The sequence below is a fragment of the Lytechinus variegatus genome, chromosome 4 (genome assembly GCF_018143015.1).
Source record: "Lytechinus variegatus isolate NC3 chromosome 4, Lvar_3.0, whole genome shotgun sequence".
Taxonomy (NCBI): domain Eukaryota; kingdom Metazoa; phylum Echinodermata; class Echinoidea; order Temnopleuroida; family Toxopneustidae; genus Lytechinus; species Lytechinus variegatus.
This window is the reverse complement of record NC_054743.1, coordinates 46,952,044-46,975,501: the sequence shown is the minus strand read 5'-3', so window position 1 is coordinate 46,975,501 and position 23,458 is coordinate 46,952,044. Positions and strand designations below refer to the sequence as shown.

At 38.8% G+C, this 23,458-nt stretch overlaps 2 protein-coding genes across 2 annotated transcripts; one reads left to right on the top strand and one right to left on the bottom strand.

Moving 5' to 3' along the window:
* The first annotated feature begins 4,213 nt into the window (after window positions 1-4,213).
* Window positions 4,214-5,746, top strand: LOC121412726. Its single transcript, XM_041605497.1, has one exon. It carries the CDS (start codon window positions 4,494-4,496, stop codon window positions 5,673-5,675), a length of 1,182 nt encoding a protein of 393 aa, XP_041461431.1. The 5' UTR covers window positions 4,214-4,493; the 3' UTR covers window positions 5,676-5,746.
* A 9,739-nt stretch (window positions 5,747-15,485) lies between these two features.
* On the bottom strand, window positions 15,486-22,710 carry LOC121413036 (serine/arginine repetitive matrix protein 2-like). The gene is made up of 2 exons (XM_041605798.1): window positions 21,516-22,710; window positions 15,486-15,895 (listed from the first exon to the last, which is right to left on the bottom strand). Exons 1-2 carry the CDS (start codon window positions 22,708-22,710, stop codon window positions 15,486-15,488), a joined length of 1,605 nt encoding a protein of 534 aa, XP_041461732.1.
* Window positions 22,711-23,458: the final 748 nt, after the last annotated feature.

Below are 23,458 nucleotides of genomic sequence, written 5' to 3'. Positions count from 1 at the left end.
GTAAGTTGTATAGAAAATTGGTTCGGATAACCATGGTTACGAAGAATACTTTTTATTATAATCCTCATGATCACCCTCATAGTCATATATTGTGATTCTGCAACGATTTTCCCAAGGAGTGAAGCCTGCATCAACCTACATATTCATTTACATGTAACCACTTTATAAGGCCTGGTCACACCGCCCGAGCGTTGTTGGAACGGTCGTGGAGCGGTAGGGGAGAGGGGGTCGAATTTCGTTCACAAAATTGGAGAATAAATCGAAAACAAAAAAATAACAATCGAAAACGAAAAATGGTGAACGGTAGCGAGCTCCAACAACGCTCGGGCGGTTTGACTATATGCCTTTAGCCCTTATGCAAATACCGACCCATGTATTTGACGAATGAAAATAAGTCGTGCGCAAAAATTGTGTGTATTATCCAATAAGCGTCGTTTTTTATTCGTTTTCTTCTTCCAATAGCCTTATCCAGTGGTAACTTTTAATAAATTTATCATATACCTATCATCATCTAACAATATTATGTTAGTATTTTTTTCGAGTCAAATGATAGAGCTGTATCTATATGATTTATGAAATTCCAATATACCACAACCAACTGCAAAATTTTGGTTAAGTTCGACACCGTTCTGATAAAATAAACGAAATTCATTTCATTTCATTAATAGGTTTCTGCAAGACTTTTTCATAAACACATGAGCAACGAAAATACAAACGTATAACTGACAAACAAAACATTGAGCATAATTGCATTTTCTATTAATATATATCTAGCTCCACCCAGTGCGTCCCAGAATAAACGAAACCGAGATTTAGCGATCATTTATCATAACTTAATCATAAATAAAATAGACAAATGACCTACCATTTTAAAGCTGAGAATCTCCTCTTTCATCTGATATTACTTAGATTATTTCTCATTCACGCATGAGTGAGCAAAAACAATTTGAAGAAACGATACCAAAATCTCATTTGGCGGGGGGTATCTGGGTTTCAAAAGGAAAACCACATTTCTGGAAAGTTCAATATCTGCTCTTTAATTTGGTGCCTAAATTACAGAAAATGGTCAAGAAATAAAAAAGTTCTGGTCATTTGAAATAAGGCTTGTATTTCCATAATTTCATGAGATAAACGTGTTTTCACCGGTTTCCCACAGAAGTTTTCGCATGGTGAACAAAAGATTTAATGCATGGCTGATCGTCAACAAAACAGAGTGTCGAGTGAGTTTGAAAGCCAGCCTGGAGAACCTCTTCATTTTATGAAATTATTGAAATTCAATCCTTATTTCAAATGACCAGAACTTTGTTATTTCTTGACCATTTTCTGTAATTTAGGTATCAAATTAAAGAGGAGATATTGAACTTTTCAAAAATGTGGTTTTCCTTTTGAAACCCAGATACCCCCCTCCAAATGAGTTTTTGGTATCCTTTTTTCAAATTGTTTTTGCTCACTCATGCGTGAATGAGAAATAATCTAAGTAATATCAGATGAAAGAGGAGATTCTAAGCTTTAAATTGGTAGGTCATTTGTCTATTTTATTTATGATTAAGTAATGATAAATGATCGCTAAATCTCGGTTTCGTTTTTTCTGGGACGCACTGTATATCGATTGTTAGAAGGTTGCAGGGGTTACCACTATAAGCTAAGCTTGACTGCGTGGCAGCCCCAATTCTATACGCAATAGGAAAAAAAGTGATTAGATCTATTTCTGGTTATCATTTTATTTTCTTTGAACTGCAATGTTCCACTTTAATTTGTCACCTTTGTCCGTGATGGTGACACGACGTTTATTCTGCCCCAATTTCTGAAGGATTTATTTCGTCTACGATGTAAGGTAGGAATTGCAGTCATTTTTAGGTTAGGTTTATATGAGTAGGGTATAATCTTTAATCTAGGGTTCAAGTAAATCATTCGGTTATAGTGCTTGGAATTATCTTAGCGTAGCACTAGCGTACCTAAGGGGGGGGGGGCAGGGGCAGACTGCATGCCCCCCCCTGACGTGTCACAACTCATATAGGGGACGTCCCCCCTTTTGAGAAGCAAAAATTTATAATGTGCAAATGCACTTTTTCCTGGTACGAAATGTCCTTTATTTGGCGGTTAAAGACCCTTGTTTTTTTTGCTTGTCAATTTTTTTTTCGCAGGAAGAAATATCCTCTAAAAAACTTGCTCCCCACCATTTGGTAAATCCTGGGTACGCCGCGGTGCGTCGCTGTAGCATAGCAATTCTATAAGAATGAGACCTGGGTTTTCATATTATATATCCAGATATTGAATCGAGAAAATCGACATCTTGATAAAACAATCAAATTTTATGCATATATCATGGATTTTGAATAATTAAATGACAGTTATTCAAATCAAGAAATGAGACAAAATAATAAAACAGCTTGTCAAGTTGTCATGCACTCTCAATAATTTGCACTGCTAAAGAGTAAATTTGAGTCCTAAAGAATCGATTTAAAAAACAATCTAGCAAGGAAAATAGACATTCAAATGCTTTGATATTTGACATTGATTTTTTTCGAATTCAAATAAAGTCCGTGATTAAAATGGTCCTTAACAACAATAAAGGCCTGTCTAGGGCCGGTAACACAAAGTTTAACAATCATTTTACACCGTTCCTTTCCCCCTTTTGTTACAATAATTGATTGCATTGAGTGCAATGTACAATTAATCGTGAAAATCAGTCAGGTTAATGTTGGTGACAAGACATTTGATCCGACGACAATTTCTTCGGGCTTTATTTCGGCTAACTGAAGATATTGGATTAGGCATGTTAGGGTTAAGGTCACACTAGGGGTTTAAGGATTGGGGTTAGTTGAGGATAGGATATAGTGTTTAATCGAGGGTTGAATTTGGTCATCCCATTAAAGCGGAGAAATTGTCACCGGACAAGAGCGTAGGTTGGTTTGAGCATAGGGCATAGGGAGGTGCATATCCCAGAGAGGTGGATCTAAAGTGGTACAGCGGGGGGGGGGTACTAAAGTTTGGAAGCATGAAGGGGTACCAATTTCATTTTGCTTGCCAGTGTCGAGACTCTTCCACCTCAGCTGGAGGGTGGACGTGCATCCATGCAGTGCACCCCAGCCTACGCCCTTAATTGGCCGCGTCGGGAGCATATGTCATGGAACCTTTGTGAACGGAATAGGGGACCCTGGATTCATTTTCAATTCATACGATTAAGAATGTACATACGTCGCCATACACTTACTAATGCCTCAGTCACATTTCGCCTACGGTTAGTCGAAAACAGTCGTTTTATTGAATTTTATTCAGACCACATAGATATAGCTGGTACAAAAACACGTTTAAAAAAACCCGGGTGTTTTCGACTCGCCGTACAGCCGCCGTAGAGCAAATGTGACTGAGGTATAAACCAGCCAGTTGAGACATATTTTTAGAAGACACCATGGTGTATTATTATACGTTCTTCGCATTTTCATACTTTGGGAGTTTTAGCACCGCTGCGTATAGACATCCCAGATGTTCATTGTCATGTGACGGGCATTTCAATACATTTTGGTGGCTGCAGTGGTATATACCTACATTATAGGTACGGATAATAAAATACAACTTTGGTAGGCTTTGTGAAACGAAAATAGCACATCATGATTGGTCGTTGTTTTGGAGAGCAACAGTATATGAATAATGTACATCATAATTGGCATTAGTAAGAATTGTTACCCGAACTGCAAGTACATAGGTAGCATAATTTGGGTATATAATGCCCGAGTAAAATAATGTGTATGATTCAATGGCGATAACCGGCCATGGCTGGTCTGTAGAAATAGACATTAATTTCAGATAATTGTCCATTAACTAGAGTTACTAAGTGGTCACGTGATAGATTTACGGCCAATCATTTGCGCAGGATCCATATCACCACTTTCTAAGCATACATTTACCAATTAATATACTTATAGCCTAGGTTTTTGATATTGCACCTCGCGATAAGTATACCACTATGATTACTCATACATGAATTCGAAATAAGGAAATAATTAAATGATAAATAAACTGCCTCTCATGACATCCGTTTCCTTCTTTTTTTCCATGCAGGTAAGGTCGGGGAAACTTTCCATGACTGTCGTAGGCACACGATGACTTGGAGTTAACATCTGTCTTCTAAATCCAAGGTGGAAAATTATGTCGGGATTTTTTTTTCTTTGAAACAAGGGTAGCAACCTCATGTGATTTCATACTCATTCGAAAAAAGGAATCTAAGAGTTATACATTATACAACGAATATTCATAGAATGCACATTAGTTATCACCATGATCGCAGGTCCTCCAAAAGGAGGTCGTCTCATATTTCCATAATTTTTTTTCAACCACTAGCCATTCTATGTGGAATGTCCGATAACTCTGATGCTGTCGGAGAAGTTGTCGAGCGATAAGAAACGTATTCTGCAGTCGTATCCAAGTTGTCTCAGAAAAAGATCAAAACCCGTTGACAAAAGATTATAACGTGGGGAAGTGATTGGATCAGAATGTCGGCAGCATCAAACACGCAGCGCAAGGTCCAAGATGACAGTAAAGGCATTTCTAAACTGTTCTCCAGAATGACCAAGGTTCATGAAGTCAACCGAAAATACGACCACGCCCTCAGCGTCAGGGTCGACGAGCTGCGCCAGAAGGAGCACATGGAGCGAGTCCGGCGCTATTCGGACGTCAGGGTCTTACAACGCACCCTCTCTGAGATGCAGATGGAAAGGAGTCGAATGACGCACACCTTCACGCCAGAGGAAATCGACAATGACGAGGTTGCACCGGTCATGTCCTGGCGTAAGATCCAACTGAAGCGATTCCAAACACAGCCCAGGGTCAGGCAGCGGAGGAGATCGAACGCTGCTCAGACACTCCTTGCCGTGACAGATAACACGGAATTCACCGCAAAGAATAAGTTCAGGTCGGCAGTAATGGCGGTGTGTCTGTCTAAAGCTCTATCAAAGATTCCTGAAAAGAACAAAATAAGTGAAACACCAGAGAATCAAACAGTTCAACTTGAAAAGAATAAGAGTGTCTCGACCATAAACTGGATAAAGCAATTGAAGCACGCGAACGAAGACAAACTAGCACCAACGCACACTCCAAATAAAATTGAAAGCATTGAACCGAAAAATGAGACGGAGAAGTGCGAATCTTCGATGCCCGAAACTTCTGGAATAGAACGATCATCACAGAGCCTTGATATCTTAAGGAACAGTTCATCAGACCAGAGTAAATCATCGTGGGCAAGACCAGCAGATAAAAAAGTCAACCCTGTACCGACTTTCGGTCAACTGCACCCAGCCCGTCGTTCGTCATTGCCACGTCGACCGGGCGACCCCAAAAGAAGGCGACCGTCGACATCAGATAATATGGACAATGACTCCCCGCAGTTTTTCATGGACAAAACTGGAACAGTTCGCCGACTTTCAAGGCCAACGATCAAGGACGACATCGACGATCAAGGAAGTCGAGGGTTAAGATCGCAGAGTTCTTCAGATACACCAAGAACTTGCAAGGTATATTCCGCAGACTCGTCGCATTGGGACGTATTGAACGACGAGTCGGAGTGTAAAAACGGAACGGTGCCTTCGAAATTGGAAAGGAAAAAGAGTGAGCAGCTGAAGAGAGATAAGGAGGTAATGGAGAGGCTGCGTAAGTTCCTCGACTCTACGATGCCGTGAGACTGATTTCATTAATTCATTGAGATGAATACATTAAGCCATTATGGCCGTATTTTGAAGCCCAGTTTAACTTACACCGTGGTCTAATATTAAAATTATGGTGAGCTGAAAGTGTACAAAGTAGCTCACATTGTATATTTTTAATATTATTTTGCTGTGCTCTTTTGTCACTCTTTAATGATAGGGAAAGCATTTTTAGTTATTATTTCAAGGTAGTTATGAATTATTTTGTGTGCCACATTTTTAGTACCAATAGATAAACTACAACTTTAGTCCAGAGATTGAATTAGACCTGACGTCAGAATATTATGTTCGATCGTTGCGTTACATACTATTAGTCAGCTACATATATCATATATATATATATATATATCTTAAAGTTTCACGTATTGGCTTCTCTAATAATATAGTAACAAAATATGCTGAAGATAAATGGTAATGCTTTCAAAGCCAATATAGTTTTTATTTCCTCGAATTTTCGACGGACCTCCGTCTTCTTCAGGAGTAAATACAATGTGTGGTATCAATCAGAGAGCGCATCCTCAGACAGATGTTGTTATGATGACTGGCTGAGGATGCGCGCCCTTCACAGAAACATACATAGTAACGCTTGTTTGTAATTATCTAATTGTTACGTAACAATTAATATTGCGCAATAACATTTCTTGTTACGCAACAATAAGAAATTTAAGAGATGAGATGATAGAACCAAGATCAAATTGGTTAAGAGAAAATGGTTCTCTCGAAAGTATTAAGTACGGATAGGTATTATTGAGCAATAAGAGAAATTCCTGTGTGATACGATACCAAACATCGTGGCGCTTGTCAAAGTATTTTTTCTTTTTAAGAACGAAACTAACGAAAGAATGAATATCCGCTTAGGAATCCCAGATCTCGGTTCATACCATCACCCTCAAAGCTCCTACATTTAACAATTATTCGTAGTTCAGCGGTTCTTCTCTCGTCCGCTGATTTGTATCCTCCCCCAAATATGCACACTTTCACATCCGCTAACGAATGTCCAGGAAGGCAGAAATGTCTGGCAACAGGAAGGTCGGTACGTTTCTTCTGAATAGATGATTTGTGGTTATTGAAGCGCATTCGGAATTTCGTGCTGGTTTCACCAATATAGATTGCTTGGGGGCAACGTGCGCAGAGCAAACAGTAAAGCACGTTACTGGCATCGCAGTCATGTCTCTGCGGGTGCAGGGTAACATTCTTAGCAATTCTTATTGTGGTGTCAGTAACGATATGTTTACAGATTTGACATCTGGGTTTGTCACAAGGTATGTTACCTCTTGGATGCTCAGGTGTCGGGAGTCTGGTGCTCACAAGCAATTTCCTCAGATTGGGAGGTTGACGTTGAGCATGAAGAGGGTTTTCTCCGACTATTTTTCCTAGCTTGGGATCGAGAGCCAATGTAGGCCATTCCTGCCTGACCTGTTTTACGAATTTCTTGGTATCGGGATGGAAAGTGGTTACTAGAGGGAGTCGTTTCTTCTCATTGACCAAACGGTCCTTATTAAGAAGATCTTTACGAGATTTCTTCTTTACTCTCCGAATAGTCTCTGAAATCAATTTGGGGGGATACCCTCTCCTTATGAATTGTCTGCCTAGTATAAGGGCCTGTCTGTCAAACTCATCCTCCTTAGATATAATACGGCGAAAGCGTAGCATCTGACTATAGACAATTGATTGCTTTATGTGTTTTGGATGGAAAGAATCAAACCTCAAATATGAGAAGGAATCAGTTGGCTTACGGTACACAGATGTATTCAAAGTGTTCGTTTCGTGGTCGATAGAAACGGATACATCTAGAAAATTGATTTCCTTCTTTGAGTTTTCCATTGTGAATTTAATGCTTTCACTGCATGAATTGAAATCGTTGTGGAACTTTGCTAGTGTGTCGTCAGGATGTTCCCAAATCATGAAAATGTCATCTATATACCGAGCATATAGAGTCGGTTTATGAGGATGATTTGTCAGAAATTGCTCTTCTATTACGGCCATGAAAATGCTAGCATATGCGGGTGCCATTTTTGTGCCCATGGCTGTACCCTGCGACGAGAAGAAACGACTCCCTCTAGTGACCACTTTCCATCCCGATACCAAGAAATTCGTAAAACAGGTCAGGCAGGAATGGCCTACATTGGCTCTCGATCCCAAGCTAGGAAAAATAGTCGGAGAAAACCCTCTTCATGCTCAACGTCAACCTCCCAATCTGAGGAAATTGCTTGTGAGCACCAGACTCCCGACACCTGAGCATCCAAGAGGTAACATACCTTGTGACAAACCCAGATGTCAAATCTGTAAACATATCGTTACTGACACCACAATAAGAATTGCTAAGAATGTTACCCTGCACCCGCAGAGACATGACTGCGATGCCAGTAACGTGCTTTACTGTTTGCTCTGCGCACGTTGCCCCCAAGCAATCTATATTGGTGAAACCAGCACGAAATTCCGAATGCGCTTCAATAACCACAAATCATCTATTCAGAAGAAACGTACCGACCTTCCTGTTGCCAGACATTTCTGCCTTCCTGGACATTCGTTAGCGGATGTGAAAGTGTGCATATTTGGGGGAGGATACAAATCAGCGGACGAGAGAAGAACCGCTGAACTACGAATAATTGTTAAATGTAGGAGCTTTGAGGGTGATGGTATGAACCGAGATCTGGGATTCCTAAGCGGATATTCATTCTTTCGTTAGTTTCGTTCTTAAAAAGAAAAAATACTTTGACAAGCGCCACGATGTTTGGTATCGTATCACACAGGAATTTCTCTTATTGCTCAATAATACCTATCCGTACTTAATACTTTCGAGAGAACCATTTTCTCTTAACCAATTTGATCTTGGTTCTATCATCTCATCTCTTAAATTTCTTATTGTTGCGTAACAAGAAATGTTATTGCGCAATATTAATTGTTACGTAACAATTAGATAATTACAAACAAGCGTTACTATGTATGTTTCTGTGAAGGGCGCGCATCCTCAGCCAGTCATCATAACAACATCTGTCTGAGGATGCGCTCTCTGATTGATACCACACATTGTATTTACTCCTGAAGAAGACGGAGGTCCGTCGAAAATTCGAGGAAATAAAAACTATATTGGCTTTGAAAGCATTACCATTTATCTTCAGCATATTTTGTTACTATATATATATATATATATATATATATATATATATATATATATATACCGTGCGTATCAAATAAAAGTTTACACTTTGAAAAAGCACTGGGAATTAAAAAATATATACAAAATGTAAGTAATTTTTTCACATATAATCTTGGGTTTGGGTCTCATCTATTCAATGAAAGTAAAATTTTTGACAGAATGTGACACTTGAGTGAGCACTGTCCATTTTTGTAAAGCTCGCAGAAATCTGTTTGCGCAGAAATGCCCGTTTGTACGCTGTATCCAGGGGAAAGGGTGAAATCAAACTTACTTTGCGATACATTTCTCATACATTTCCCTTGCACTTTTAGTCAATTAAAATAAAACGGATACATTCAAGCATTCTCTAACAATTTGCCACCCAAATTGAAATTTATCACTTAGTATACACAACTTTTACCCTTTCTGTACCTGCTGGATCTGAGGACATAACTAAATCTAAACCAAAGCTTATATCAGACATCTCTAGCACTTTTTCACTAACTTTTTATCATTTAAAGTGGGTTTACATTTCATTTTTTTTTATTTAATACTTGTTTCTCCAGACCTTTTCCAAGCTTGACAATGATTAACAAAATGAAAATCAGGCCTAAGCCATTTCATGTAAATCACATCCCAGTGTAAAGCAAATATCGTCCCGATGGCCTCGGTGTGTGGGGGAGTGGGGTGTGGAACAATGCACTCCTCAAAGTGGTTTGGGCAAAGAAACAGGTTAAATAGGTAAAAGATATCTTCAAATCAATTTTACTAGGTGAATTCCACGTGTTATTCATGATTAAGGTCTACTTTTATTCGCATAACTATTTCGAAATTCTGGGCAAATCATTTTTCACTAACTTTTCAAAAGTATGTGGTGCTCACTCAAGCGGAAATATTTTTCGACAGTTTTATCGTGATTTGCTTAAATGGACCTGTACGCATGTTAAAATGTGGAAAAATCTTCAGGATATTACAAATTTTACAGGATTTTTTTCTAAGTGTAAACTTTTTTTTGATACGCACTGTATATATATATATATATATATCGAAAGCACAAGAAAGGATCACACATGGGCTCCATTTCACACTGTAAAACCTATGGTGTTAAAACTGACACCAGTTGGTGTTAATTCAGGACCGCACCCTGAGGTGTTAAAATTGCACCCTAGAGATTGAACATTGCACCAAACAGAGTCAATGTAACACCAAAGGTGTTGTAATACAATAGGTGTTAAACCAGCACTGTCAATTTAACAACGGTTTTAAATAACTAGTAAACACTGGTTAACAAACATCATAGTTTTTGCTGTGCATTAAAATGTTGCTATGATAGCACTTCTTGCCGGAGTGTCACCTTTCGCTGGACGGGCCAATCAAGAAGCAGAATTTTCACTGTTGTCATTGTAGCTGACATTCCCAAAAGAGTTGCTATCATAGCAATCTTTTTTATGAAAAGGGGCCAGGCGAAACCTGTACTGGGCCCCGTTGCAGAAAGAGTTGCAATCAAACGCAACTCTAAAAATCATGCGCAACTTGATTTTCAACCAATTAACAGCGCGCAATTTTGACTTGCGATTGATTTTTTTTACTTGCGTTTAAACGCAACTCTTTCTGCATTGGGCCCCTGTACGACCAGGGGGCCGTTTCATAAAGCTGTTCGTAAGTTAAGAGCGACTTTAAGAACGACTGGTGATCCTATCTTACGCGCTAAACCATTGCCAATGTATATACCATGTACCACAAGAAAGGATCACCAGTCGTTCTTAAAGTCACTCTTAACTTACGAACAGCTTTATGAAACACTACCCAGGGGCCCATCTTACAAAGACTTGCCATTGATCCGACAATCGCAACTATGGAAAGCATGCAAAGTCAACACATAAAATGCACGTTTGCTCGAATTTTCTCTAGACATGAATGTATATCCATGAATCCATTGATTTTTTGGACAGTTCGGTGTGTTCTCCTTTGGGATATTGATTGCGTACGTGAACGGCGTGGGTGGCCTGTTATTAACGGTATTTTGCTTCATATTTTTAAACTGAAATTCTTGTGCTCAGTTCTCAAATAGGACCTCAGACAAGATTAGCAATATTAACGCAATTTTGCGGAAATCAAACTTGTAACATGTTCACATCTACGTGAGATATCGTCTTATCTGTGATGAGTTTTTCAAATTTTATCTGAGAAATGAAAAATTTATCTCATAATTTCTATTTAATTTCGGTCTGCACCCACAGGAAATTTTGCACATTTCCTGCAGAAAAAAATATGACAATGAAGAATTTCCATTACGATTGATTGGATCGATCGTAACTCTTTGTAAGACAGCTAGGCCCTGATGGTGGGTGTTTCATAAAGCTGTTCATAGGATACGTATGACTACGCATGACTGGTGATCCTTTATTGTGGTATGTGATATCCCTACATGCAATTGACTTATGACCCAAGAACATGTTCCAGTCGTGCGTGAGTCGCTCGTAACATTACGAACAGCTTTATGAAACACCCACCACAACATGCTGAATGAAAACGATTTTTCAACGAGGCCGATAGTGAACAAAGGCTGATTTTCTTATATTTTCCTCATAATGACTTATTATTAACCGCTACTTAGTCAAAATGGTCTAGGGTGTATACTTCGGTTCATAAAAATTCATTTAAAAATAATATAACAACTCTTGCTGGAATGTCAACTATCATAACGGTCAGAATTCTGCTGTATGATTGGCGCTTCAAACGAAAGTTGACATTCTAGCAAGAGTTGATCATAGCAACATTTTATGAAATGGACACACAAAACTCCATTTAACCCCGTTTACATACGCTGGAATATTCACGAAAAAAATATGGCCTTGGGATATTGATTGCGTACGTGAACGGCGTGGGTGGCCTTTTATTAACGGTATTTTGCTTCATATTTTTAAACTGAAATTCTTGTGCTCAGTTCTCAAATAGGACCTCAGACAAGATTAGCAATATTAACGCAATTTTGCGGAAATCAAACTTGTAACATGTTCACATCTACGTGAGATATCGTCTTATCTGTGATGAGTTTTTCAAATTTTATCTGAGAAAAGAATTTTTTTTAAAATTTCTATTTAATTTCGGTCTGCACCCACAGGAAATTTTGCACATTTCCTGCAGAAAAAAATATGACAATGAAGAATTTCCATTACGATTGATTGGATCGATCGTAACTCTTTGTACGACAGCTAGGCCCTGATGGTGGGTGTTTCATAAAGCTGTTCATAGGATACGTATGACTACGCATGATTGGTGATCCTTTATTGTGGTATGTGATATCCCTACATGCAATTGACTTATGACCTAAGAACATGCTCCAGTCGTGCGTGAGTCGCTCGTAACTTTACGAACAGCTTTATGAAACACCCGCCACAACATGCTGAATGAAAACGATTTTTCAACGAGGCCGATAGTGAACAAAGGCTGATTTTCTTATATTTTCCTCATAATGACTTATTATTAACAGCTACTTAGTCAAACCTGGTGTATACTTCGGTTCATAAAAATTCATTTAAAATAGGCCTAATATAACAACTCTTGCTGGAATGTCAATTATCATAACAACGGTCAGAATTCTGCTGTATGATTGGCGCTTCAAACGAAAGTTGACATTCTAGCAAGAGTTGATCATAGCAACATTTTATGAAATGGACACACAAAACTCCATTTAACCCCGTTTACATACGCTGGAATATTCACGAAAAAATACGGCCTTGGGATATTGATTGCGTACGTGAACGGTGTGGGTGGCCTGTTATTAACGGTATTTTGCTTCATATTTTTAAACTGAAATTATTGTGCTCAGTTTTCAAATAGGACCTCTGACAAGATTAGCAATATTAACGCAATGCGGAAATTAAACTTGTAACATGTTCACATCTACGTGAGATATCGTCTTATCTGTGATGAGTTTTTCAAATTTTATCTGAGAAATGAAAAAAGTTATCTCATAATTTCAATTTAATTTCGGTCTGCAGCCATAGGCCCGTATTCTGAAGTCATGGCCTAACTCCGTAAAATTGTGGGAAGCCAAGAAATAAAAAAATAAGTTTATATTTTACATGTTTAATATTTTGTTTCCTTGAAGAAAATACTCCCGTTTTCATTCCCAGACAATTTTGAACAATATTTGGCTGTCATATGCGTTAATAAAAATTGAATGTTTACTGTTAGGGATTTGTGCCCCGATTGGCTCTCCATACTTAAACCACAACTTTAAACCAGTGTTTAATTTAAACCCGACTTCAGGATACGGGCCATATTATATTTACTTTTCGTTTGACTCATCCACAATTATGTGGCTGTACTCTGAATATTGTCTTGAAGACAAATATACTTGTATCATCAGCGTTACAATAAAATTCGTATTCTGAAAATTCTTGAATATTTTATTTCTAACTTTCAATGAGCGCAAGTTTTTAAGATCTAAATTCCAGTTCATCAGACAAGTTATCGGAGGACAAATATTGATGAAATCCTTGATCCCATGAAAGTGTTTCATCAACATTTTTTTTTCTTCCGACAAGTTGTCATGACAGTTCCATGATATTTGCTTCGGCGACAACTGGGGGGCGTTTCATGAAAGGACTTGTCGGACGTTTTATCCCACAAGTCCCATTTTATCCGACAGTTAGAATAGGAACAGTGCCTCTCAGCCAATCAAAATCATTGCAAGATATCAGATCTGACAACTGGTCGGATGAAAATATTGATGAAACGCTCCCCTGCTCCTCTGTTAATTCCACAAACTAATGGATTGACCAACTTCAACCCTGAATTTATCACTGGGGTCCTATACCCGATCCTAAACCTAACCCCAATGGCCGCCAGAGCAAATGTTGGGTAACCGTCAGGTCTGGGGTCCGTTACGGAAAGAATTACGATAAAACGGAACTAAAAAAAATAAAATCCATTAAATACCATCAACAACAACAAAAGTAAAAAAAATCATCTTGACTTACAACCAATAAAACGCGCGTTTGGAATTTACGATTGATTGATTATGAAAATCTTTTTTTCTGCAACGGACCCCTGACAATCTTCTTTGATTTGGTTTGAGAGTACAGTTCGGTTCCAATGTATTTTCTCCGGCAACAATCGCTTCTATGGAAAATCTACTCAATAAGCCAAATAGAAAAACCTTAACTCGAAAACTAAACAAACCCTAATCTTTATTTTTACATTACTCTGAACTAACAACTCAATTGCAATCTTTATTCTAACCCTATGCCCTCTGATATAGACAGCCCTGGGCATATGTCGCAGGAGCATTCGTATATGGTAACTGTCAGATGTCGCATTAAAGACATACAGGACATTTCATGATATTCTCCCCAGGGACCCGTTTCATAAAACTTGTAACAAATTTGAGAGAACCGTTCAATGCTACTGAATCCGCTGGTATGATTGGCTAAAACTAAATTTGTTCTGAAAATTGTACATTTGTTGTGACAAGACCTTCAATGAAATGCCTTCCATGTCTTCCACTTACCATATGATTTTAGTCTAATTATTGTTCTTTTATCTAATATCACGCAGGGCCATATATTGTCTATGATTAACCGTATCAGACATCTGAGCAGGGCAACTTTAATACATTATTGCCTGCTTATGACTGTAATCAAAATGGTGGGTCAATTAAATCCAATTAATGCGCAACATGACAAAATAGGTTCCCTTTGAAAGGGTAAAATATCTAAATTTTTACGATTTTTTGCTCTAGATGTCTGATTTGGATAATAATTAAAATATTGACTGACTTTTCTTTCGGGAAACATAAAATTTGTTGCCCTTAAAAGACCATAATAATGTGCCCGGCCCTCGTCTAAAAAACTCAAGCCAACTTGACCCTCGAGGCCGGTCAATATTATTTAAATATTCACTTGATCTAAGATGTCTTAGTACATGTAGTACATGATTAGATGAAAAGAAATATAAACCAAATTTTCATTTCACAAAGTCCAAAATAATAAGTAGAACATCTAGCATTGGCGTACAGAGGGAGGAGGGGGGGGGGGGGGGGTCTTTGCCCCCAACCCCCCACAAAAAAAAAAATCACGACCATAAATAAAATAGAAAAAGAGAAAGATGAGATGTGATATTATTTTCAAAATATTCACAAAACAGGATTTTTCAAATAGAAATGTCGAAATTTTTGCTCGCTCGCAGTTAAAAGAAAATGGGCGAAGCGCCATATCTTGCCCCCTCAATTTTTGTTTCCTCATTACGCCATTGCCATCTGATAATGATTCTGATTAACATTTATACCAAGTTATCGCTGGATCAGGTGGTAAATGACAGATAATCTGACAAATTGCTTAAATTAATGTACGTATCTGAAACTCATTTGCATTATAACATGCACACCATATAAAAAAACCTTGGTCAAACCACAAATAATTATCCAAATACATATGTTTCGAATGAAAATTGTCAATTATTATTTAATGAAACTTCGTATGATTATTATTCTCGCTAAGAATTGTAAAGAAATGGCAACAATGTTAAGGGCCAAATCACTTTTTGAAATTGGACTCTTAATTTAGCGTCCTTAATTTGGAGCATAATCTTGTCCAATTTGATTAGATAATTATCATCATTGTCAGAGTATACTATTGTTTTCAAGCGATTGAGCACCAAGATGCCTGGGCATATGGCGACGTCTCATCGCGCATACGTTGACGGTGACTCTTCCCATCCGTCTTTGAGTGTCGACGTGGCTCACGGCTGCGATGTCGACGCACCATCTCCCCTGAGCCGCCTTCATCTTCGTCTGGTCGCTCCATGGATCGTCGGCCGCGGGAGCGACTGCGACTTCTGTCCATGGTTTCCACGGCGTGGTCTTTCGAATCAACATTGCGTCGTCGATGACCACGCACGTCATCGTCTTCCAGCTCGAGCTTCCGTCTTGGCAACCTGCTCTCATGGTCATCGTTGTTCCCCCGTGATGTTCTTGCGATTTCTTGTCCTGGAGACCGTCGTCTATCGCGTCTCCGTCCCGGTGTAGAAGTGGCCTGTGGTCGAGCCATGCCTATTTTTAGTAAACATGTGGGGTAGGGTGAATATTTAAACAAGATAATGATTAACGAAGAAACCACTAGATGCTTTATTTGACAGGATAAAAATAGTGGGGTGTGGGGTGGTTGAGATGTTTGTATTATAGTTGTACCCAAAAGTATCTTGGGCTTTATTCTACCAATAATGTTCATCCTAGGCATGCTAGGAGTGTGGCTTGAGCACCGGCACGTTTCAGGATTATCAGGGTAACTTTGCTGACAGCGTTTCGATCATGGAAGCACGGCTCAATTGGCAATCGAAATTACGGTTTCCTTGACGAAATGTACAAGAACAATGTGTATTAAGGAGCCGATTGTATAATAAAAATGATAACAATTAGGCCTTTAATAATGTTAATAATAACGATAATGATTATAGTGATAACAATAGTACGATAATAATAAATGATACTATAGGTTTTCCCGTCCAATTTCGTCAAAATTTCAACCGATTTAATGATGTAATAGTTCAATTTGCAACTAATTCGAATGACCTATAAGATCAACATTTAAATACCCAAATACTTTATTTAATTTAATCATATTGGCACGCGATTTCATGGTTATTTCATTTAAACAAGTATAAACAGTGGCGGATCCAGAGGGGGGCGCCCCGGGCGCGCGCCCCCCCTTTTTTTCGCCGGATTTTTTTTTTTTTGATGGTTATATTTACTGGATTGGTACAATGTAGTCAATTTCAAGGGCTAGATCTAGTAAAAACTATATTTTAACTTACGCTCATGGCCTTTGTGTTCGCACAAATGCACCTCTGTCATACTGTATTGCAATATGTAAATTCCGGAATTCCAGGGCGCGCAAGTCGATTGGTTGGAAAGTTGCACCACTTGTAATCGGGAGTTGCAGTGCAGTGACCAGTGTGAAGATGTTGGATTGGATATCATTTTTTCCCGAAATTTTGTGTTTTTTGTAACATGCGTTTGTCCGTCTTTATGGCAAATACATGTAAATTGTAAGTAACAGATCGCGAGAGAAAGTGTCAACGATGCGAATGATAATGTCTATCCCCGAGATTATTCTTCACTCAAAGATGAAGCCCTATATCGGGCGCCACGTGCGCAGCATTATCATTCTGCCTTGGTCATGTACGTTTTCACTGAAATGTATAGGTCAGACACAGTGGCGTAACTACGGGGGGCATGGGGGGCACGTGCCCCCCCCCATCGGCTGGCCCCCCCCCAAAAAAAAAAAAAAAAAAAAAAAACGGGGAAAAGGAGAAAAAGAGGGAAAAAGGAAGAGAAACGTAGTGGGGGAAAGAAGAAATTGTTGTTATCATAGTGTTATATTATATAACATAAGAAGCATTTTTTCACAACTTTATGAAACATTATTGTGTCTTCATTGTTCCTGGTGCTCGCATAGACTTTTTAACGAGATATATAAACCTGCTGTACTAAAGCCTCCCGTTTTCAAATCAATATACAACAAAATAATATATTTCCTCTCAATTAGAGTTATTATTGTTTTAAGTAGTGATATATTCTTATTTTTCATGACTACTGAAACTTATTGCCCTATTTTAAGGTCTTAATATAAAACATTTCCTGTCCGTGCTAACTTTCGCATAAGTGGATTGGTGAGATTTTTGCTCTTCATGAACTCCTAAAATCAGTCATTAAAATGTCAATTTTTCTGATCTGAATATCAAAAGATTTTAACTCGCGCTTCGCGCTCGCATCATTAGGTTAGTGAAATACGTGGGGTCTTAGTGAATTCCTACAAACAAGCCTTGGAATGCCCCTCTTCATGTCTGAATTTCCTAGATTTTTCAGCTCGCGCTTCGCGCTCGCAGTATTTCATTAGTGAGATGCGTATAATAATCATGATTACAATGACTTCAAAAAGTGCTCCATGTGTTTAGATGTAATTCTAACAAAATCAGCAAGCGCTTGGCACTCGCATTAGATGACTATGGTGAGATATGTATACTCTGTCTTAATGGATTCGTAACTATAGTCCTTAAAATATCCATGTTTGTGGTCAATATATACAAAAAATTCAGCTCGCATCATTTGGTTAGTCAAATACGTAGGGTCTTAGAGAATTCCTACAAACAAGCCTTAGAATGCCCCTCTTCAGGTCTATATTTCCTAAATTTTCAGCTCGCGCTTTTGCGCTTGCAGTATTTGATTAGTAAGATGCGTATGATAATCATGATTACATGACTACAAAAGGTGCTTCATGACTGTGTTCAAGTAATTCTAACAAAATCAGCAAAGATGGCAATAGCATTAGATGACTATGGTGAGATAATTATACTCTTAATGGAATCTAAAATATAATCCTTAAAATTTTCTTGTTTAGGGTCAATATATACAAAAAATTTAGCTCGCGCTTCGCGCTCGCATTGTTTGTTTAGCGAGACAGATAAGTATCATGATTACAAAACAATTTGCTTATGATGTCAATATTTAGCCGTCAATATCAAAAATTTTCAGCTCGCGCTTCGCGCTCGCATTATTTAATCAGTGAGATACATATCCGTTTGATGGCACTGCATGTCCTTAAAATTTCTCTATTAGGTCAGTATACCTGACAACTGAGCGCGCTTCGCGCGCTCCCTAAGTGACCCGAAATTTTTGCTGGTGCCCCCCCAATGCCGTTACCCACGGTACGCCACTGGTCAGACATATTTGTATTTAATGTAAACTAACTTTTACACTTTCTGGTAGATTCAGGGGCATATTATCCAGGGCGCCCCAACTAAGTTTCGCCGAAGCAATCATTCCAACGAATTATCAAGGAGCAAAATTGTATATTCTCAATCACCAGTCGACCCCACTCCGCGTTTGCTGTGTATAGGCAGCTATATGTCAGCGTAGGGAGCGAAGATTTTATGTGACGGGGGGGGGGTGGGGGGTTGGGGGGGAGAATAAAAATACTTTCGTGCTGGGGAAAAACGTCCCGAGGACACATTGTGTATTGTTAAAAAGTAACTTGTAACTTATACAATTATGGACTGGATATCAAAGCTCCTTACATGTATTTTCTAGCATTTTATCATTGACCTTATTTAATTATATGTGGTATAGTTTTAACAAGTGCTTCGAAAAAATTGATTATCTTATGTTAAAATAAATATAAATACAATTTCATCCTGGCTGGTCATAAGTTAAGATGGCAACGCGATGAGAGACTTTGAACGTAAACAATAAAAATGATGAGAATCCCCTTAAGAAGCATTATATTACTTTGAGGTTGTGCAGAATGACTGGATTATTGAAGATGATTTGAAAATAATACGAGGGAAAAGGTTGATTACCAGAAGATGATGTCTTTTTTTCTGTAGTTTGTAACAATTTACTGTGCATTTTGGGGAAAAAAGAACCAAATTTTATGCATGTTGCCATACGACTAAACAATTCTTGTTTGAAACACACAATGTAAATACACAAATGACAATAAACAGAATGGATTATTCGGAACTTATCGATTACAAGTCTCAGTTTCGTATCATTTAAATTTGACGTTTCAATCACACGATGCAAGCAAGTGAAGAGCCTTTGCCAAATGTATATTTTGAATGACCGCTTATACGGTGTGTGACTGGAAACCAGCTCCTAAATGAGTCAGTATGTGTCTTTTATTCATGAAGTTACAGTGATTTAAGTGTGCATTTTTCTTCTAAAGGTGCTCTCAAAATACGACTTTTGGACATGATTTTTTGAAAAAGTCCTTGCCGTGGGAGGGGGGTATCCCCCCTCCCACACCCTCTCCCGCTCGGTCGCTTCGCTCCCTCGCCGCTGGCGCCCCCCCTATTTCAAAATCCTGGATCCGCCCCTGATAAAGATCGATCAATTTCAAATAGCTGAAAAGGTGTTTTCAAATTCGCAACGGTACCCTTCTTGCGAAGGTTTAGGAATTCAAAATCATTAATATGCGATCACTTATAGAATATGCACAGTGTTTTTTGTTTTTTATTTTTTAATTTAATTGGATGTTTACCATTATACTGAAATGTATCATCCATCTGAAAAACCATCATCGGAACAACAACTCGTTTTTCCACTTTCATAACTATAGATCGTGGTCAATACCATCTCTTCCCACAACGATATAATTTAGAATAGTATGAAATAAAAAAAGAACAAGATGATGAAAAAAAATACCTACCATTGGCACAGATCATCCACCCACTCACTGGCGGATCCAGGGGGAGGGGGCACACCCGGCTTGTGTCCGTGCCCCCCCCCCCCCCTTAGAGCCACAATTAAAAAAATCGTGGACCGTCCCTTATTCTTTGGTAAAAACCTTCTGTTTTGCTCGTTAAAATTCCTAGGGAAAATGCCCCCCTTTTTTTGGAAATCCTTGATCCGCCCCTGCACCCACTCATTAATCACTAAAAGAATAACCGTTCACAACCATATCCTATAAGTGTTACATGAATTGCGTCTTTATCAAACATAATGGAATAAAATTATTCTAACTGAAAGATCAGAAAAAAATAGGGTAAAGTTTGGAGAAAAAAAATGTATAACGTTATAAAAGAAAAATGAACACAGAAACATGTTATCTGAATTTGGACGTTTAAAGTGCAAATATGTGTGCCGATTAATGAAATTGAAAATGGTATTTTGGGTGAAATTAAACGATTAGTTCGTCGTTGCGAATTAAATGACAACTTTTGACCATTAATTTGAACGAATTTCTCCCTGAATTGAATTTCTACCAAATTCAAAGGAATGATATAAAACGGAATTAAATGATGAATAAATGAAAATGAACCGTGTGTGCAGAGGGTTGACAAAATATTTCGAATTTGAAAGTCCTTTCATTAATTTAAATGCAACCCTGATGAAATTGGACGGGAAAACCTATAATAAAAGAAAATAATGATAAAATCAGTTCTCCAGCCAAAATCAAGATTTTCATGATTATTTTCGAGGGATGGGGGGAGGGGTGGGACAAGGGTGATTCTGAACTAATTTGCAGCAACGGAATATATATTCGTAATAAATTATCAACTCTACTAGATAATGGATAAAATTATGCCTCCATAAGCATGCGAACATTCTGCAAAGGATTGGACTATCGAAAAAAGTGTAAATCTATGCCTCAAAAATTCCCCAAACACGGGGCGGAAATTCAGAGGATTTGTTTTAAGTTATTAGGATGGGGGGGGGGGGGGGGTCCGGACACTTTTTGAAGCCTTCTTTTTTGTCTTTGGATTACACTAAAAATATGAATTCAATAGTTGTAATCTTCTATTCTGTTCTCTATAATATTTCCTAACATTTTGTAATTAAAGTTTATGAAACTTCGCTTGTAATTTTTCCCAATTACTTTCTAATATTGATCGTCCGGACACACAACCTGTCCTTATACACTTCTATTCAGGAATGCTAGATCAGATCAGTAAATTCTGATGGACAGGCTATCACAAATCAAATAGAATCTTAGCCTAACCCACATCTGAACATCGAGCATGTTCAAAAAGTTAGGCCTATCCCAGTGGAGAATAAGATTGAAAATGTTAGATCCTGCAATTTTTCTTTGACATTGGCCATGTTGTTGGCGTCCTTCGAAAGTATTCGCATGCCCAGTGGAAACGATAACCTAATCATCACGATCACCCACCTCTGTCAACATGAAATGGCGGTGCTGATCCGTCTTTCAGCCAGTTTTCAATGTCAGATCGGGACAGACGTTCGTTGGTCGGTGACGCCTGTCGTTTTCCTGATCGTGGGGGAGAATGATGTGGGCTTCCACTTCTAGATCTTGATCTGCGGACAATTCTCTTCTTCGGAGATGATGACCGAGATCGGGATAAAGACTGAGTCCAAGACCGAGATCTGGATCTTTTCCGATTATGGTGATGGCCTCCACCGCTATCCCGATGACGATGCTCAATCTTATGAGGACCCCTATTTTGACTTTGTTTTAAAGATTTCTTTTCCCCGGGAAGTTCAACTATGGGTCCTTGTTCTTCTGAAAAGTTCTCAATCACTCTCTTTGTCTCACGGATAACATGGTATTCCCTGAGGTTCTCGCCGACAACGGACGAAGCTCGGGTGGGACGTTCCGGAGAAGATGATCGTTGATCGGTGATGGCTTTGCTAGGATTTGGTATTGATAAACCCACACTTGGAGTTGGACCATCCAATTCCTTGACGTTAATGGTGATAATGGGAGAGCTCTGACCATTACTACCGCCGCTATGCAAAGTTAGATTGCATCCGTCTCTTGCAAGTTTTCCCAGATCGATGCTGACATTTTTATCGCCGTCTACGAAAACTGCACCACTCCGAGAACCTGATTTTGACAACTTTTTAGTTCGAGGAGTTTGCTTACTGCTACTTCCTTTCCGCTTTGGTGACGTACGACGAGGGAGAGAACTACGACCGGGAGACGAACTTTGTGACGATCTTCGAGAGAGACTTGACCTTGACAAAATTCGCTCCGACCTTCGTGTTGGCGACCCTTCTCGCTTGTGCGACTTGCGACGAATCGGGCTAGGAGACCTGCTGAATGACACCCGCGAAACACTTGCCCTGGTCCTACGCCGAGGAGAGTTGGCTCTCGACGATGCAAGACTGGATCGACGTGATCTCCTCGGAGAGGACGGAAGAATGAAGAGTCGGCCAGAGATCAGCGACAATGTGCGATCACCTATCCCCTTGACTTTGCTCAATTCACTGATGGTGTTGAACCGACCTTCTCGATTTCGGTAAGAGATGATCCGCTTTGCCAATGGCCTCGTCAGCCCGTCGACGGAATCCAGATCGTCCACCGTACAGGTGTTCAGGTCAAACTGTTTCCGTGTATTTGGCATATCAGTTTTTCCGTTTGGAATAACAAAGAATCCTCGAAAAATAGAAAAACTCGCATTAATATATCATGAACGAAATGCAATTAAATGTTGGAAATAAATGGCGCGTACCGCACATCGGCCCTAAAAACAACCTGCTGGTTGCCATGGCGCTCGGTGAAATGGAGGCGCGTCATCAATGGATAAAAAGTTGCGCGCATTGTGACGCAATAAGTTATATCTTGATCAAGTCTGGGAATTAAATTCGTGAAAAGTTTCGCGGGTAAGCCCATGACGCAATTTCATCGTCCGCGTTAGCAAACTATTTGGGGCTAATTTTTTTAAATGAATAAAACTGGTATTACTATTTTTTTTTACTCATTCTCTCGTTGTTCTTCTTTATCATCATCATCCTCCTTCTCCGATTGGTTGTGCATAGTCAATTTGTAGGTGATGCTTCGTATTTTTCCGATGGAAATTTTTTTTGTCTAATTAAAAACCTGAATTGAAACATACATCACCGTGCATCAAAATTCTAAAGCCAACATATCCACCCACATTGGAAAAAAAAAAACCGGCGTCCACTTTTTCCTCCTGTAGGCCTACTTTATTTCAATATTTGTTCATGTAACTTTCACAACTTTGCTAGTAATATTCACAAAATTGATCAAATGTTGAAACTAGAGAAATTAAGGTACAAAGACAGACACAAGATATACACAAAGAAATGGAATGAAGGACCTAGAAGAGAACATCTCAAAAATTATGAATA